The sequence below is a fragment of the Dama dama genome, chromosome 26, assembly GCF_033118175.1.
Source record: "Dama dama isolate Ldn47 chromosome 26, ASM3311817v1, whole genome shotgun sequence".
In the NCBI taxonomy this organism is placed as follows: domain Eukaryota; kingdom Metazoa; phylum Chordata; class Mammalia; order Artiodactyla; family Cervidae; genus Dama; species Dama dama.
Window position 1 is genome coordinate 34,422,941 of NC_083706.1, and position 19,477 is coordinate 34,442,417.

Here is a 19,477-nt window from a genome sequence, read left to right on the forward strand (position 1 = left end):
TTAGAAAGAGGATTTTTTTTTTCAGACTTTCTACTTGAATGTGTTCTGAGGCAGGTGAAAGAACTAGATATCAAAACCCAAGCCTGCTGCTTGAGGAGATCTCTCCGAATGTTTCTCACTCCATGTTTAGACATTGAGAGCACCCCCTTGGATGTCCGTTACTGTGTTTTTTGAGCCAGCTTTGGCCCATGGTGTGGTTCTTCAGGAGGTCTTGACGAGGTGGAATTTATTGCATTTTCCTTCCTACCAGGACTCACATACTTATAACACCCTTACTCGAAAAAGCTATTTTTTTTCTTTCTTTTTTATTTTTTAAATTATGAAAGTATGATAACACATTTGCAGGAGACTTGGGGTGGCTCAGCTGGTAAAGAATCTGCCTGCAATGCGGGAGAACTGGGTTCGATCCCTGAGTTGGGAAGATCCCCTGGAGAAGAGAAGGGCTACCCACTCCAGTATTCTGGCCTGGAGAATTCCATGGACTGTATAGTCCATGGGGTGACAAAGAGTTGGACACGACTGAGCCAGTTTCACTTTCACTGTCACTTTCTGGAAAATGCAGAACAAAGTTACATACAGTTCCACTATATATTACAATTGTTTTTTTAAAGTAGATAAATTAAGATTTTTTAGTTGGAGTTTCAGTATCAAACTCTCAAAAAGTTATAGAATGAATATGCATAAAAGTAGGAGGATATAGTAGACCTGGAAAGCACTGTAGGCCAATTCAACATAGTTAAGATAATTTATAGAATTTTCACACAACAGCAGGATACAAATTCTATTTAACTTCCCATAGACTATAAACCAGGAAACACTGGAACATATCCAGGGACATAAAACAAGGTGCAAAAATTTCATACAGAGTCTGTTCTCTTATCACTGTGGGATTATGTTAGAAATCAATATCAAAACATATTTGAAAATAGCCCACATAGTTTCAAGTGCGATGTGACATTTACCAAGACATCTGTGACTTAGCCATTGAAAGCCTCAGTAAAGTTAAAAGACAAAAACAAAAACAAAAAAACACACAGAGAGTGATTGCAGAGAAGAAAGCATTTAAATGAGAAATTACATCATCTATTCATGTATTGGTCAAAATTATTTTTAAAAGTGAGCAGATACCTCTGGTTAGTGAAAAATGGATGTTCAAGGAAGACAAGGATGAACAGGTATAGAACTGGTTAAGAATCTGTTCGTTTAAAGAAAGTTTTACTTTTTATCTTGCTCTAACATAATATCTGGGTTTTTAAGGGTATGATAAAGAATCAAGGCAGTTACCAAACTGAAGAAACTATTGCAAAGGAACTGGCTTGGATTCATCAGTGATGGTTTTCCAGGCTCAAATTCACCCCAAAAGGGTTGTCACAAAACTAGCACAGCCTGTCAAGATGAAGCAGAGACTTTATAACTCTGAATTCTATCTTTTCAGTCGTGTTAGTGTCCAACGTTTATGGGCAGTGTTTCCTACTCCCTGATCAGTTAAATAAAGCTGAAAGGCACTGGGGGGGGGGGGGGGTAAGAGTCAATTATTCCGGTCCCCAGTTGCAGCTTAAAGCCCTTTCCAGAAAATTAGAAAAGCGTATTTTTCCAGGTGGTATGAAGAGCCTCTTTGAGGCATGTGGGTTGATATAAAGATTCTCAAAGGGAAAACATGTGATAGAAGGAACAGAGATGGAGATGAGAAGTCAAACAGATTCTTTTGGATGCCAAAGGAAAACTCTATAAAGTTTTGTGATTTTAAGTTCTGCTCCTGGCACCAACATCCGCAAGTAGATGGAAAAAAAAAAAACCCTGAGCACTGAAGAGGGACTAGCCCTCTGTTTTCTCACTTTGGCCTCCAAGCGCCCTTGGCGCTCCTGCTGCATTTCTGCTCCTCCCGCCTGCAGTGTTCAGAATTTCTTTCCATACCGCATGTGCATGCTTCCAGATGTGGCTACCTTCCACATTTCCCACGGCTGAACTCTAAGCGGGATATTTTGTCCTAAAATAATCTTGGGATAATATTTATTGCCAGACTGATTTAAATACATGTGAAAAGGGCTGGTTGCTACAAATAGTCAAATAACCTATTATGAGAATCCCATTCTGATTTAAAATGGAAACCTGTCTCATGGCTGAAGAATCTGCATGATACCTTGGAAATTTAAAATATATTTATAGAATTCTAGTTTCTCATGCCTATTATCTGCTTTTGTCCCATGGCATCACAATTCATAGTGGGAAGCGGAGCATGTAAATGATTTCTATTACAAAGTTTTAGAGAAGTATCAGATTTTGAATTTAATTTATATACATGTCTCTTAAACTTGGCTTCTCAGGTGGCACTAGTGGTAAAGAACCCGCCTGCCAATGCAGGAGACGTATGTTTTCAGGTTTGCTTAAAAATAAGCAGTGTCATCTAATGCTATATAATTATGATATAGAGTAGTACTGCACCATCTAAAAAATTGTTTTATTAAGTCAGTTTTCTTAGCTTTAACCTCCTTCTGTATGACTGTGGTCAGCCTCAGAGCCTCAAAATAATTCACATCTTAATATGGTAGTCGTTCAGTTGTGTCCAATTCTTTGTGACCCCATGGACTGTAGCCTGCCAGGCTCCTCCATTCATGGGATTTTCCAGACAAGAATACTGGAGTGGGTTGCCATTTCCTTCTCCAGGGGATCTTCCTGACCCAGGGACAGAACCCAGGTCTCCAGCATTACAGGCAGGCTCTTTACCATCTGAGCTACCAGGGAAGCCCTTAATATCAGGGAAGCAAATCCAGAACTGGGTCTTTCCTAGTGTCCTCTAAACACCAGATGTATGCTCTGAAGTTTTTTCTCCAATATATATGACATTTATAAAAACTTCTGAGGGTTAAGGAAAACATCATCTAGCAAATTTCACTTTCTGCTGTCTACTAAAAGTCATTTGCTCAGTGTGAATCCCAAGCATGAGTAAGGCCAGGATTAGTGCCTGAGAACCAAAGTCCTTAATTAGAGTTTATAATCTTTTCCACCTCTGATAAGTGATTTTGTTAAACAGTTGCTTAAGAAACACACAGTTAGCTATATTTTCAGTTCTAGGACAAAAATACCTCCAACAACAAATTCTGCAAATCTTGCCCCGGTGCACAAAAATAGATTCAACCCAAGTCAAAGGGCTCCCTCTCCACCTCTGAGTCCTTCACCTGTAACCTGTGCTGACCTAACCTCAAGCTTCCATGCATTCTGCTCCCTGTACTAGGAAACTGCCACCCCCTCTTCAATACGTGAAAGATTCTCAAAGGGAAACCAATCTATATTGTGTATACCCGTGTTACAAAGCATGCATGCTAATTAAAGGGATTTTCTGTGTTAGCAAGCAGGTTAGGGACTTGGGGGTTGTTGGTGGAGGAAGGCTTTAAAAGGCAATCAGATTTAGCCAGAGTGTGAAGATGAGGTCCAAACTGTTAGTCAGTCAGTCATGCCTGACTCTCTATGAGCCCATGGACTGCAGCCCACCAAGCTCCTCTGTCCATGGGATTTCCCGGGCAAGAATACTGGAGTGGGTTGCTATTTCCTTCTCAAGGGGATCTTCCTGTCCCAGGGATCGAACCTGGGTTTCCTGCATTTACACGCAGATTCTTTACTGACTGAGCTACCAGGGAAGCCGAATCAGATTCGGTCAGAATGTGAAGTTCAGTTCAGTTCAGAAGTCACTCAGTCATGTCTGACTCTTTGCGACCCCATGAACCGTAGCACGCCAGGCCTCCCCGTCCATCACCAACTCCCAGAGTCCACCCAAACCCATGTCCTTTGTGTTGGTGATGCCATCCAACTGTCTCATCCTCTGTCGTCCCCTTCTCCTGCCCCCAACCCTTCCCAGCATCAGGGTCTTTTCAAACGAGTCAGCCCTTCGCATCAGGTGGCCAAAGTATTGGAGTTTCAGCTTCAACATCAGTCCTTCCAATGAACACCCAGGACTGATCTCCTTTAGGACGAACTGGTTGGATCTCCTTGCAGTGCAAGGGACTGTCAAGAGTCTTCTCCAACACCATAGTTCAAAAGCATCAATTCTTTGGTGCTCAGCTTTCTTTAGAGTCCAACTCTCACATCCATACATGACTACTGGAAAAACCACAGCCTTGACTAGATGGACCTTTGTTGACAGAATGTGAAGATGAGGTCCAATCCCAGCGCCTGTTCTGTTCTTCCTGGGAAGATGGCTCCACCTGCTAGGTCCTGGTTCTGTGGGGTTTTGAATGTGGAGGAAAATCTTTCCCCTACTCTGAGACTTGTCATGTCTGAGCTCCAGGCTGGGCTGCAGGGGGGTTTCTTGTCTCCTGTTCTTCCTCACCAACCCAGCTTCCCTCCTTGTCAACAGCACGGGGACCTTCAGGAAGGGTGTGTGTGTGTTTATTTTCTGAGTGACTGAAATTTGATTCATATTTGCTAGAGCTTTCTTTTAAAATTAGAACTTCCTTATCCTATCTGGTATCATCTGAGACAAGTAACTGGGTCACTAGCATATATTTTCATCACTAATTGCTTTATTACTAATAAAGTATCATTAATAAATAACATAATAATGTTTTACTTATATAAATATGTATGAAATGATATGGTAACAATAATAAGAGCTTCCCTAAGAGCTCAGCTAGTAAAGAATCTGCCTGCAATGCAGAAAACCCTGGTTCGATTCCTGGGTTGGGAAGATACACTGGAGAAGGGATAGGCTACCCATTCCAATATTCTCGAGCTTCCCTTGTGGCTTTGCTGGTAAAGAATCTGCCTGAATGAGGGAGACCTGGGTTTGATCCCTAGGTTGGGAAGATCCCCTGGAGAAACGAAAGGCTACCCACTCCAGTATTCTGCCCTGGAAAATTCCATGGACTGTATAGTCCATGGGGTCACAAAGAGTCAGACATGACCGAGTGACTTTCACTTTCAGCAATAATAAAGTGGTAATATTTTTTATTACTAATATTACTCAGTGGAAGGGAAGTTCTAGAGGTTGAGCACACATGTATACCTATGACTGATTCATGTTGATGTGTGGCAGAAACTAACACAATAGTGAAAAGCAATTATCCTCCAATTAAAAATTTAAAAAATTGGAATCATAGAGGGAAACTGTTTAGTATTTATAACTTCCATAAACTAAAAAATTTTTAAATAAAAAAATAAAATGTAGCTGCAATATAAAAAATGATTACTTAGTAAAAGGTCACTGAAAGTCTTGTTTATAATTCTCAGAGATACATGTGTTTGAATTTCCCAGGAATGCTTTAATAGGCTAGTTTTCTATTTGAAATCAGTTATCAAAATGTAGTCAATATTTTCATAATGACATTCCTCTATGAGTCAACATATGTTATCATTTTTTACCAGTAACTCCATTAAGAATTGGTGGAGCACCTCCTAAGTAAGTGTCTGCCATTCAGTGATGACCAAATTAGCCAAGCCCAGAGGAGGAGAATCAGCCACAGTCATCTCACTGTATTCAGGGTCTAACCTGTAGAAATCCAGCACATTCCTTTCTGTAATTATTCTTAATAATGTAATTTATTCTGGAGTAAAACTGTGACCACTTTCAGTTAAGACATTGAAAAATAAAATGTAAAAACACAGCCTTAGATTTCATTTGAAAATTTATCTGTACCGGTAAAATAAGAGTACTTTAAATACGGGCCCCACTTTTCCAGTTACACAGGTTACAGTGTAATTTACAGTTTTTTTGATGAATACTCCATACTCGAAAAGAATGGATAGGTCTTAATGTCCATTAAAGGCACTTTAGTCATTTTCACTTTTATGGTGTTCCATGCGAGACCCTGTGCTCCATGGAAGCGATGATCATCCCCTTGAAATTTCCTGCTCCTAAAACAGTGCCTCCTGCTGAGCGGTGCTTAGTAGTCACTGAGGAGATTATTCTGTTGGAAACGTCCCTTAACTTCCTACCCAAAGTTTTCTTCAGGTTCAGTTTAAGCCCTTGCACTCTCTAAAATACCCTCACTTATGTAGATAATCTGCTTAATATGGTATATTATTAAGGCATTACTTGGCAACTAATTTGTATACGTTTCAGAAACTTTTGCCTTAAATATATTTTCATTGTATTCCTGCCACTCCTTAACTTGTGTTCTGTTAACTCCTGTTTTTAAGCCCCGACATCCAAACACATTTAAGACATTCAGATGTATGTGTATTAAATTATCTCATGTAAAATAGGTGAGTGATTAATCATGGTTATATTTATTCATTCAACAAAGCATTTGTGGAGGTCCTGCTTAGTTCCTGGCATTATTTTGGGAATGGCTATTAGAGCATTAGATAGACAAGCATCCCTGTGTTCTTGGAGCTTATTATTTACTAGCAAGAGATAATCAAGCAAACAGATAAATGAATACATAAGGAATACAAGAATGTCAGGTACTGATCAGTGCCATAGCAAAAATAGTTGTGTGCAAGGGTGTGAACAGAGGCTAAGACATAAAAAAATAAAAAGAAACAGTTGATGATGGCCTCTTTGAGGAGTTTGATCTAAGACCTGAATGGCAGGTTAAGATCCTGTTATGGAAAGGTTTGAAGGAAGAGCTGTCAAATTATTGAGCTGAAATGAGTTTAATATGTTTGTTTGAGGGTATTGATGAAGAACACTGCTATTTTGAACATCAGGGATGGTGGCTCAGCAGTAAAGAATCTGCTTGCAATGCAGGAGATGTGGGTTCAATCCCTGGGTCGGGAAGATTCCCTGGAGAAGGATATGGCAACCCACTCTGGTATTCCTGCCTGGGAAATCCCGTGGATAGAGGAGTCTGGAGGACTACAGTCCATAGGGTCTCAAGAGTCGGACATGACTTAGTGACTAAACCACCTCCACCACAGGAGAAAATGGTATCAAGAGTATATTTCAAGGGGCTTCCCTAGCAGTCCAGTGGATAAGACCACCTTCCAATGCAGGGAGTATGTGTTTGATCCTTGGTCGGGGAGCTAAAACCCCACATGCCTCTCAGCCATAAAACCAAATCATAGAACAGAAGCGATATTAGAACAAAATTCAATAAAGACTAAAAAAAAGTGATCCACATGAAAAAAAAATCTTTACAAAAGAGTGGATGTATTTCAAGAATGAGAGAGTAGTCAATTGTTTTGAATACTGTATAGAGGTCTAGTAAAATGGGAAAGAAAACTGAGTTAACAGTTGGGGAGTTCCAGTGATCTACAGGAACAGTTTTAGTGGTCTTCAGAGATGTGGACAGTCGCTTTAGAGATGGCGGACATGTGGCCTCCTTGGGGCAGGTTGAGAAGAAAAGAAATGAGAAAAAGTAGAGACAGCAAAAGTTAGTCATTGCATGTTTTATTGAGAAAGGGAATGAAGAAGTAGAAGCTGGAAGAAGATTGGGGGTTAAAGGAGAAATTCTTTGATTATTTAAAAAAAAGTTACTAGGATATGCTTGTGGGTAACGGGAATAACCAAGTTTGGAGGAAGAGAGGGAGAAATTGAGGCAGCCACGAGAAGGTAAAAATGCAAAAGCAAATTCCTTAAAGAGTTAAAAGGGGCTGGCTCCCAAAGCGCAAGTGGTACAGTTTTTGATAGATGCAGGCAAACTATAAATATATGAAGCCCACTTGACAATACAGAAATACTTCTGCATTAAAATATTGAGAAACTAAAGCAGGCCAGGTGGAGCTACATGAAATTACTGATTTGGGGCCATTTTTGACTTGTAAAAATTCCACTTTTCTACGGTCCAAACTTACAATAACATGCTTACATAAAATAGCTTAGAATACACAAATTGAAATATATGATGAGCTCATGGATGTTTTCTCTATGTTTTCACATAATTTTAAAACAAACATAAGGGAAACATTAAGTGTCTCAAATTGAATATTGCCTATTTCAGATTAGTCTTTAGGTTATGTCATAACAAATACTGGATAAAACAAGGACAGAATTATATTCATGTAATTGTTCTAGTTTTATCTGAGCCTCTGTGTTCTAGTCTAAAGGATTAAAACATCAGCTGCATACTTAAAGATTCCTTAGGATCTTTGTTTCTTAGTGATTTGGGTGTAAAAAAAAATTAAATTGAATCCATGTGTTTTGTAAGATTTATCTTTAGCGATGTGTCAATTTGCCTAATTGTTCATATTTTCTTTTGTCCCAGGCTTATTTATATTTATCTTCCACTGTGCTATGAAGGAGAATGTTCAGAAACAGTGGAGGAGGCATCTCTGCTGTGGTAGATTTCGGTTGGCAGACAACTCAGGTAAAGGGGCATGTTGGTGATCGAGCTTCTAACATTAAGAGTGTGGTCAGAAGCATTTGTCATTTGGGCTTCCCAGGTGGCTCAGTAGTAAAGAATCTGCCTGCCAATGCTGGAGACTCAGGTTCAATAACTGGATGGGGAAGATCCCCTGAAATGGCAACCCACTCCAGTATTCTTGCCTGGAAAACTCCAAGAACAGAGGAGCCTGGTGGGCTACAGTCCATGGGGTTGCAAAGAATGAGATACACCTAAGAGACTGAGCACACACACATTTGCATTGTCCGAGCAGCCTACTCCCAGTGGTAGCAAGGTGTAACGGTGGAGTGTGTAAAGATGCTTGGTTGGAATCTTAGATTATTAAGACTGCACGGGATCTAAGGACTTCGGACCTGACTGTTCTGTTTTGCAAAGGAGAAGCATGAGTTCCAGATAGGTTAAGTGAGTTGCTCAAGGTTTTATGTCTAATTTAACTACTCGGATATCCACTATACCCTATATACCTTTCCATATTTTTTAAGTCTTCATGTACATTATTAGACAAAAGAGATTTTTCTCAGTATGAAAAAATCCCTGAAGAAAAATATTACTCTTTTAAAACAAAACTCCAGTGGTTACTTCTCAACCTGAAGATATTAAGTAGAATTTTAAACATGAGGTCAAATTAAGAAACTTTTCTGTTTCTTCGAGTCGTTACTGTTGACATGTCCGTCTCTTGTATGAGTCACTGCCAATGTGTCAGAACATCTAATGTTATGAATCAGTTACTTAAATAATGTGGTGATGATTTTTCAAGGCAAAGTGTGTGCGTGTGTGCTAAGTCAGTTGTGTCCAACTCTGTAACCCCATGGGCTGTAGCCCACCAGGCTCTTCTGTCCATGGGATTCTCCAGGTAAGAATACTGGAGTGGGTTGCTATGCCCTCCTCCAGAGGATCATCCCAACCCAGGGTTCGAACCTGCATCTCCTGTATTGTTGGCAGATTCTTTACTGCTAAGCCACCAGGGAAGCCCTCAAAGCAGACTATATCCCCTCTCAAGCAGACTCATGGAGAGATGTCATTTCTTTCAGATTGGAGTAAGACAGCTACCAATATCATCAAGAAGAGTTCTGATAATCTAGGAAAATCTTTGTCCTCCAGCTCCATTGGTTCTAACTCAACCTACCTTACATCCAAGTCTAAATCCAGCTCTACCACCTACTTCAAAAGGAACAGCCACACCGGTGAGTCATTCTGGCCAGAAAGGTGCTGGTAAAGATGCTGTCTGGGACACTTCCCATCATGTTTTCATGGTGAGAACTGGCATGTCATAAAGATTCATAGATCACAGTGCCCATTAGGGTGCTTATTTTAGACTGAGGAAAATCAAAATTTACTTGCACCTTCAGCACCTTTGTGAATATTTTGTCCTTTTTTAAAGAATTTACAGCCAAAATTGAACCTACATTGTCAGAGTATCATTAACTTAGTATTTTTGTAACTTCATTTTCTTTAAAATTTAATTTTCCTAAAAAAGTATGGTATCTTGTTTTTAAAAGTTATATCTTTATTTAAAAAATACGGAAATTGAGTTGCAGATTATTTCAGCATAGTATGACAGTTACCTGGCAAGTTGGAATGAAAACAGGAAGAGACACCATCCAGCTTGTATGTGAAAGACTGAAGTCCTTTGAAATATACACAAATATAAAATCATGGTAGTGTATGCCTAAAACTAATAATGATATATGTCAATTATACCTTAATCAAAAAAGATACTTAAGTCCCTAACCATTGGAAGTGTTACTGATGATTGCTCTCTACATTACTGATTAAATATGAAAGAGGGAACATTATGTTTGGAAAGTGATACAGATGATGAGAAGCATTGTATCTTTATTCATCTACCAAATCTTCATGATATTTACAATGATCGCACTTTCTGACACTGAGCCTGAAGACTATGAAAACACAGGCTGACTTCAGACATGCAGAGAATTTGGCTTCAGACCACCATAATATATTGAATATTGCAATAAAGAGAGTCACACAAATTTTTTGGTTTCTCAGTGCTTATTATATGCACCATGTATAAATATATGCTTATATGTTTACCCCATACCACAGTCTATTGCGTGTAATACAATCATGTCAAAAAATGTACATACCTTAATTTTAAAAGATACTTTATTGCTGAAAAATGTGCTTGACTGTCGTCAGGCAACACAAATCTTCGTTATAAAAACTGCAGTGTCTGTGAAGGGCTTCAAAGTGAAGTGAAATAAAATGACATATGCCTGCAAAGACCATTTTGCAGTCCTTGATAGCCAGTGAACAATGTGAAAAGGTATCCTCCTTTAATAATTTCAGTTGAAAATAACAGAAATGCTGCTTTTGAATACTAATTAAACAGCTTTCAACACTCGGTATCCAGCACTTTATAAATGAAAGATGCTTATGAAAGGTAATGGAAATGACTTTTAAATTTTGTATTTGTTTAGCTAATAAATGTAGGCAGAAGCAAATGGCACCAAAAACATTCATATTTGGCAAGAATGGAGTGATTTGCGTGATGTGTGTATAAATGTTCACATTGTAACACTTGCATTTCAAATGACCCTTATGTACATTTGAATCTTTCCACATGTCCCTGCTTGTACCACTGTGGTGCTCACTCCCTGGGATTCAAGATAGCACTGTGGAAAAGAAGTTTGAATGTTTAGAGAGTTCTTTAATTCCAAAATTAGTCAAAGAAAGATCTGAAGGGCTTCCCTGGTGGCCCAGCAGTAAAGAATCTGCCTGCCACTGCAGGAGACATGGGTTCGATCCCTGGTCTGGGAAGATCCCACATGCCCAGGAGCAATTAAGCCCGTGTGCCACAATCATTGAGCCTATGCTACAGAGCCCAGGAACTGCGACTTCTGAGCCCTTGTGCCTCAACTGCTGAAGCCTGGGCGCCCTAGAACGCTCAGCAACAAGAGAAGCCCCTGCAATGAGAAGCCCGCGCACAACTAGAGAGTAGCCCCTGTTCGCCACAACTGGGAAGAGCCCAGCCAGCAACGAAGATGCAGTACAGCCAATAAATAAATAAAATTATTTTTTAAAAGTATCTGAAAACTTGGAGCAGTTAGGACAGCAGTGCTTAAAGTTTCTTGGAGTCAGGGATACTTTGGGGAATTGAATAGAAGCTATGAACTCTTCCAGAGTGGGGTGCAGTCTTTGAGTCCTGCCCACAAGCAGTTTTCCTTAAAATTAAGAGGCCTTTGCATTCTTGCCTGAAACACCTGTGTGAGAAACATGATAACAGGCGTATAATCTGAGATAGATTAATCTACCTAATTGGTTGTTCCTTGGCACAAAATATTGTTTACAGTTAACTCTTGAATAAAACAGTTTGAACTGTGCAGGTCCACTTATATGCAGGTTTTTTTTTAGTTCCAAATACAACAAACAGTATTACATGACCCGCATTTGACTGAATACATGGATGCAGAACTATGGACACTGAAGAAGCTCAGACACAGAGAGCCAACTGTAAATTGTACTCAGATTTTCATTTGTTCAGGAAGTCAGTGCCCCTAACCCCAACTATTGTGCAAGCCTCTACAGTACTTAAAATGAGTGAATTTTATACTTTTATTAAATCAGCCTTAAAATTAGGTACTCATTTTGTCTCCCCTTTAAAATCCAAATGCTTAATGCATTATAAGTTAGTTGTGAATGCATAGGAATTAACTCAATTGAATTATTTTCCTATTAATATAACTGAGAATAGCTAGCCTGAAAAACGACTATTAAAATGGTAAAGAAGATAACAGGTAGATATTTTGGAACAGAGGGCATTTTGGAAGTATAAAATATTTGGAAATAGCATCATGGGGAAAGCTGACTAGAAGATAAAAGGGACTGTAGAAATGGGGATACCAAAGAAAAGCTTTACTGTTTCAAAATCTTGGATATTTATTTTTGAAGACTTCACTAATGTTAATCGTTTCTTTTCAAACATTTGGGGTTAAACAGGTTCTTGTTAACTAGTAAAAGGATATAGTCAACGGTATGACATGACTTTCATGGTGATAATCATTCCAGTCAGTCGACATATGAAGGGTCTTCTGCAACCTAGCCAGTTCTCAGTGGGACTGCTGGTATACCTAGGTCACTTGGGGTATGTAGAAAGTCACTGCATATCATCATGGATATCTAGATGGTTTATTTCTTGGAATTGTAGATAATGTCTTCTAAGATCATTCCTTCAACAAAAGTGGATCATTCAGGTAAACTTTTATTACTTTTTTGAATGCATGAATTTTTTTGCAAGGTAATAGAATATTTGCATGGATTAAACTAAGACTCTTGCTGCACCAGCAAAATGGCTTCTTCTTTACAATAATTCTCAGCTGGCACAAGGACATTCCTGCATTGAACTGGAATTTCTGAACTGTCAAATGGTCGTGTGCTGGGCTGGCTCTTCTATGCATGGGGGTATCTGCAAGCTGCTCCTTCTAGGAAATGTACCATGCTCTGGAGTTAGTGGGTCATGTAACAGAAAGAAAAAAAAAGCAGTACTTGAGAGGTTCATTGTAGAATGGAGTACAATTCTTTATCTTTTCACTGCTCTTATGAATTACTGGATATGTCATGGTACATTGACAGAAGTCATAAAAGAGAAATTGTTGATTCCAAGCCTGCTTTTTGAGGACTTTTGTCTGCTTGAAATTTCAGCATCAGTCAAATAATAGTTCATTTCCCTAGCCCCTGGTTTTCAGACTTATAGAAATAATAAAAAATCTATATTATCCACAATATAATAACTATAGGAATTGCAGAACTGAGAATACCATATATGTAGAAACACAGACCTAGCTCAGAATTTTACTTTATTAGACTGTGAAGATCCAGAAAATTGGGTCACATATTTGGAATGGAGCTGGTCAAAGTCTTTAAAAACTGTGTGCTCCTGGAAGTTGTCAATGAAATAGAATGAATGTATCTTTGAAGGTTTTTTTGAGGATGTGTAGTTTTCTAAAAACATCAAGTACAAATTGTTGATTATTGAGATTTAAGCCAATAGAAAAATTCCCAACCGAAAACCAATGGCTAGTGAATGTGTGAACGGAAGGAAAGCATAGAATCAATCAGCTTGCTGAGAGCTGAATGGGGAGGGACCCTTATATAATGACCCCTGAGCCTTTTTCTCACCAATCCTGGGTCATCCCACCATGCTTCAGTCTGCCCACTCTTCCCATAGACCATCTGTTCTCTCTTGCTTCCTCTAGTGAGATGGACACAACATTTTTAATTTTAGCTTTCATTGTATTTAGTGTCTGCTCCAACACCAAGACCACAGTTGAACAATTTGAGTCATTTCCAAAGACAGCAGATACAATAGCCATGGCTTTTGCCAATTATGGATGGATTTTTAATGTTAAGTCACACACTGGGTCCAGCATACTCAAAACATAAAACACGTGGAGTGAACATTCCGTTTTGAGCCATGATTTCTAGGCACAGTTTTTCATGATAGAATTTTTGCCTCTTCCACAGTGAATAGAGATGATACAACTGCAGGAGACAGTACTTTGTAGAAGGTCATATTTGCTCATTCACTGTTGTGAAATCTCTGTAGTTGATTTTAAGATAGAATTTTTTTCCAAAATGTGTTGGGAGAGGGAGGAAGAGAGATACTTACAAGATACTCATAGGGTACATGAAAATAGTCATGTGTATTTATAGATAATAGTGTTTAACAGAGTTTCCAGTTTTCTTGCCTGGAGAATTCCATGGACAGAGAAGGGTGGCCAGCTACTGTCCTTGGGGTTGCAAAGAGTCAGACACGACTGAGCAACTAACACATACACACACAGGACAGAGTTTCAAGGCATTGGCTGAGCCAATTTTAGAAAGTTATGGGTCTAGGAAAATAATGTTTAATATATGATACTGAGATATTTAGGACAGAAATGTAATTTAGCAATCTTTTATTACTGTTAGTTACTGTGATTTTATTGCTGCCAGCAATAATAACATTATTCTGAGACTGTAGCATAGTTAATGAAAACATATACTTAAAATATTTCTGATAAAGATAATTTTGGATTCTATAATTTAAAAATAATTCATGAAAGATGCCCTTTTTTCTATATTGCAATCATTTCACAAGTTTTTTCCATGAAAAAATGTGTTCAAAATAGCTTTTATGTTTTTTATTCACTTTTCTTTTCCAAAATTCTTTAAATTATATTTCATTAAAAATTTTATTATGAAATGTCTAACACATATAAAAAGTAGAGAGGATAATATAATGAATCCCCTTGAGTCTATCAGCTCATAGCCACCTACACGTTTTCCCCTTTCTGTATTACTGTGAAAACACATCATAGACATCGTATTGTTTCTTCCACAGATATTTCAGCACTTTTTAATTCATTGTTATATAATCTGTCACTACTTTGTGTGAGCCATTTGCCATATATATTTTTGCCTCAATTTTCTGATGACTCTAACTCACTGGCTCTTTGAAAAATACCACTTAGAAGAACATTTCTTAAAACAAACCCCCACAAATTACTAGAAGGCACATTAACATTCATTCATATGCAGGAATGCACTTTGAAGATGAGAAACATGAAATTTTAGTGCTGCCTGCTACCAAAACTAAGAATCAGAGCTTTATTTCCTTTGTGATCTTCTTTAATGTGCAAAATAGAGGGTCCAAAACGGTAGCCCTCAGGCATATTACCAGCTCATCTTGCAGCCTAATTTCTTGTATAATTTCTTTCAGACAATGCTTCCATGGACAAGTCCTCATCAAAACTGACTCATGCTGATGGAGAACAAACATCGATCATTCCTGTCCATCAGGTCATTGATAAGGTCAAGGGTTATTGCAATGCTCATTCAGATAATTTCTATAAAAATATTATCATGTCGGACACTTTCAGCCATAGCACAAAGTTTTGATATCTTTAATATAAGAAAGAGGAATCAGTCTGCACAAACACAAAGATGTGCAAGCAGTCAAACTCTGACTAGCAGATGTAAACGTGGTCTTACCGAGGTAACTGCATATATATGACCAGTGTGTTTTATGAAGAAGGCATTTGTGAAATTCACTATCTGTCTTTTCAGTGTGTTTCTTCCATGGGAGAGTTTCCACCATCACTAAAACTTCACTACTGAGAGCAACATGATTCAGTACCCACAGGGGATAGGGTTTTTTAAATATATGACTGAAGTGACCAATTAGAACTTGGGCTGGGAGGTGAAATATTAAGGTTAGAGGACAAGGGACAGGCCAGGCTATGGACAAGTTTAGTTTAGAGTTTATTCACACTCCGTCAGATAGTTGGGTTTGGATATGGTCATTTGCTCCATCATCTTTCTCAACAAGCAAAAGCATACTAATAGGGACTTTCCTGGTGATCCACTGGTAAGAACTTTGCCTTCCAACATGGGGGGTGAGGGTGGGGTGTGGATTCCATCCCTGGTCAGGGAGCTAAGATTCCACATGCCTTGCAGTCAAAACACCAAAACATAAAACGGAAACAATATTGAAACAAATTCAATAAAGACTTTTAAAATAGTCCACATCCAAAAAAAATCTTTAAAAAAGCATACTAATATTTAAAACTATTTTGGATGCCCCCAAGTCCCATCTCTGCTAGTTTCCATGAATGCAGTAGCATTTCCTCATTTTTTAACTACAGAGACAAAAGAATGATGTCTAACAAAGTTTAGAAAGGTGTATTTTCCATTATCTCAAATGTTTAACCATGAAGACCACAATGTGCCTAAGAAAGAATTTCCCAAATTTGACCTAGTTAATATGAAGTCATGTTGTTTCATTTTTCCTATTCAAGACACGACTTAAGCATCATTATTAATTATAATTTAATCCTGTACTTTTGAATCAAATTTAATGTTGGGGTTTCATTACAGTGGACCTCAAAGTAGTTGAAGATAAACCTCTTACACCTCTATTTTTGATCCTCTACTGTATATAGATCCATGGGTTCATGGGAGGAATGGAATTTCCATTAGGCCAGCTGTGTACAACAGTCTTGCCCTTTTGGGAAAAACAACTATTGAGACTCTATGGTCTTGTCATAGCTCCAGAGACTTTTAAGATATTTCCATTTGCACAAGTGAAAAGCCTCTTACTTCCTCTTTCAAAAGTTTTGTTCCAAAGAATATAAACTGAGACTTAGGTGGGTGACTTATCATAATCAGAATAATATATAAACATGTGGGTCTACACTTGCCAGTCTGAAAACTGCTTGTATATAGGTCCTCTGATTATAAGAGCCAGAGGAGATCTGGCAAGATAGATGGGGTGTTATTTATGGATTAGGTTTCTGCATATAAGTCATGCATAATAGAAAGCAGCTTTTAGCCTAACTTTCAGACTATCCTGAGTAATGTGCTTGCTAGTGAATGTGTAGGAGACCGCATTTTAATTGTTCTTAAATGATGGATGAGTGTCCAGTTTCTTAGAAATTGGTCTCAATATGTGCTGTACCTTTACATTTGCTCTGGGTTATCTGAGACGTTTCAGGTTCTGGAAGCAACCTAAGTGATGAGAAGATGAGACATTCTGGCAGAACGAAACTGCTTAAAGGCAGAAGTCAGACTGAGCACCTGGGGCCCTTTCCCTCTGTGCCGGAAGCAGGTAGCCCTTAGTTTGAGACATAAGAAAGCTCTCAGACTGCGCAGCAACCAAGGGACGTCACCTTCCGCTCATCCTCAGTCATGAAGGTCTTTGGCAGACCCAAACAGGTGATGATGTGGTATTGAGTTTTCATATCATTCCATTTTGTAGCATCCTGGAACACTGTTCTGGGAGATAAAAGCATGGCTCAGCCTGGCCTTCCCAAGAGAGGGGTTGTGGACAGAAGGAAAAGATAGTAAATCTGAGGTCACTAAGATTCCCTACAGCAGAATCACATTGTTTTCCATAGGCATATATGTTAACAGGCTGCTTATTTTGGCAGAGGTTGCATCTAGATGAAAGTTAACCTTAACTAGTCGCTGAATCTTCATATACTCTCTTCCAAGCCTTAGAGATGATAGAATTTAATTAGCTTTCAACTGTGAGATTTCTACCCGAAGTGCTTATGTAGTTAAAAGTAATTAAAGTGAGAACTTTAAAAATATCTTTGATTTCTACTCATATTCATGCAGATCTGGGAAAAATGTTCTTTTCATATTTGACAACAGTATCAGCTCCACTTTAGAAATTTCCAGTAATCAGGTAAGGATTAAAAAAAAAAAAAATGGAGAAACAGCTGAATAGAAACATTTGCAAGTGGACTTGAGTTCTACACATGTAGTTCTCACCTTCATTTAGCCCCCTCAAAACAGAACTTCAGGAATTTAGCTCTGGAGCCAAAATTTAGTTTAGCCTAACTTTGGCAGTAATATCAACTTAGACTGTCTGGGGTTGGAAGAGAGTTGGAAAACAGTTTCAATTTTTGTTGTTTTTTTATTTTCTTCCTTTTCCATTTTTTAAACTACATCATGTTAGAGTCAGTCTAGGATCCTGAGATCTTTTCCATTGTTGTCACCATGACTTGCATTGTAAAGCTTTGTTTGTTTAATGTTGGCATAGACTCTTTTGTACATATTTATTTATTTGTGTTTATAAATGTGAGCTTGTTTTATATCTTCCCTTTATATTGCCTGGCTTTGTTATTTTAATTAACTTTCTATCAGAGAGACTGTATATATTTTTTTCTAAATACTTTGTGAAATAGTTTTCTGTAGCAGTGTCTCTGAATTTGATGAATAAAAAATGACTGTGAGTGCAGATTAGAATAAGTAGTAAAGAAGCTACTATAGCTGATTTGCCATTTTACTTAAATGGAAAATGTTTTTCAAATAAATGCTTATGTTGTTTGTGGTCCAAATTATTCAATTCCTTTATGAGTGACTGTTTTTATTTCTGCCTCTTAAATAGGAAAAAATTATTTGACAACTGGAAAATAACCTGCCACCAATTAAGCTAGTGACATGGAGTGACTTTGCCAAAACACTGAGAATGAATATTTTAGAAAGATCCAGTTCACTGGGGATTAATGCATTTTGAAGTTCTTAGGTTTTCTTAAGATGACTGATGCAAAGCCAAGCTCTGTGGCAAATTAAAAGTAATGTAGGTTTCCTTTTTGGGAAGTCTTCAGCCTTCTGAAAAGGGAACCAAATCAATAATATGACATAGAAGTTAGATCTTAGGATTTTTTTTTTCACATTTATAGTCACTGTTTTCTTTGTGGGAGGCTTAGAAAATGACAGAATTTAGCCAACTTGACTTGCATGATGAGAGCAGGACCTCCTCACTTCCTTTTGCTGTGATTATTTAGGATAACTCTCTTCTGCACAGAGCCAAGACCCAATTTGGCTCATGGCCCTACCTAGTGCTAAGTTGCGAGGCTTGTTGGCTGGTCACTGCTAACTCAGGTCTTCTGAGCCAACTTCACAACTCCTGGCCAAGCCATGTTAAGAAAACAGGCAAGCAGTTGGTGAAGCTTCATCTCCAGGCACATATAGCAGGTTGAAGCTAGGGGAGCAGCAGTGAGAAGTAGGTGGGAAACACTTACTGATTTTCAGGCCGATCTGTATTTGTAGTGTTTTGAAATCTGAAGGAACTGGGCTTTGCAAACACAGTGTTTTGGAAGAATGCCTGTGTTTCCAGTTGAGTAACATTCTATTTTTCTCCTATAAAAGTACTGTCTCTCTCTCCCTCTCTCTGTCCCCCTCCCTCCCTTTTCTGCCTCCCCCAATTTTCCTGCTTTTCTCACTTTTTCCCCTCTTTCTCTCTTCCTTCCCTCCCTCTTCATATCAAGGAAGAATACTTAGCCGTTCTCTTTTTCTGCTTCCCTAGTGAAAAATGAGAGTAAACGTGAAGATGCAAGGGTGGGGATGAGAATTACAGGGAGAAGGTTAGCCCTGGCAAAGAGAAGAGGCATATAGGGACTTCTCTGGTGATCCAGTGTTTAAGACTCTGTGCTTCCATCACAGCGGGTGCGGGTTCAATCCCTGGTCGGGGAACTAAGATTGCGTATCTGTGCTAAGACCCCACATGCCTATGTGCACCCCCCCCAAAAAAAAGAATAATAAGAAGAGGCATAGCTTTTTTCTGAGGTTGAACTACAGGTTATTAGATGACACAGGAGGTATAAAGAGACTGATAGTCAGTGTTGGATTTCCTGATTTTTATTAATTAAAATAATTAGAAGCTCTTTCATCTGCTGGGTGTTCTAAAG

At 38.5% G+C, this 19,477-nt stretch overlaps 1 protein-coding gene across 6 annotated transcripts in view; it reads left to right on the plus strand.

The window, feature by feature from the left end:
• ADGRG6 (adhesion G protein-coupled receptor G6) overlaps nucleotides 1–18,132 on the plus strand; it is a 150,961-nt gene extending 132,829 nt beyond the window's left edge. For 4 of the 6 annotated variants that reach the window (XM_061130004.1, XM_061130005.1, XM_061130007.1 and 1 more), the window contains 3 exons: nucleotides 8,142–8,243; nucleotides 9,311–9,463; nucleotides 15,001–18,132. In XM_061130004.1, the coding sequence (XP_060985987.1) occupies nucleotides 8,142–8,243; nucleotides 9,311–9,463; nucleotides 15,001–15,179 (434 nt within the window). In that variant the 3' untranslated portion in view covers nucleotides 15,180–18,132. Of the gene's footprint in view, nucleotides 1–8,141; nucleotides 8,244–9,310; nucleotides 9,464–12,447; nucleotides 12,494–15,000 lie in introns of all 6 variants that reach the window. The other 2 variants (XM_061130008.1, XM_061130009.1) reach the window with 1 other exon arrangement.
• Nucleotides 18,133–19,477: the final 1,345 nt, after the last annotated feature.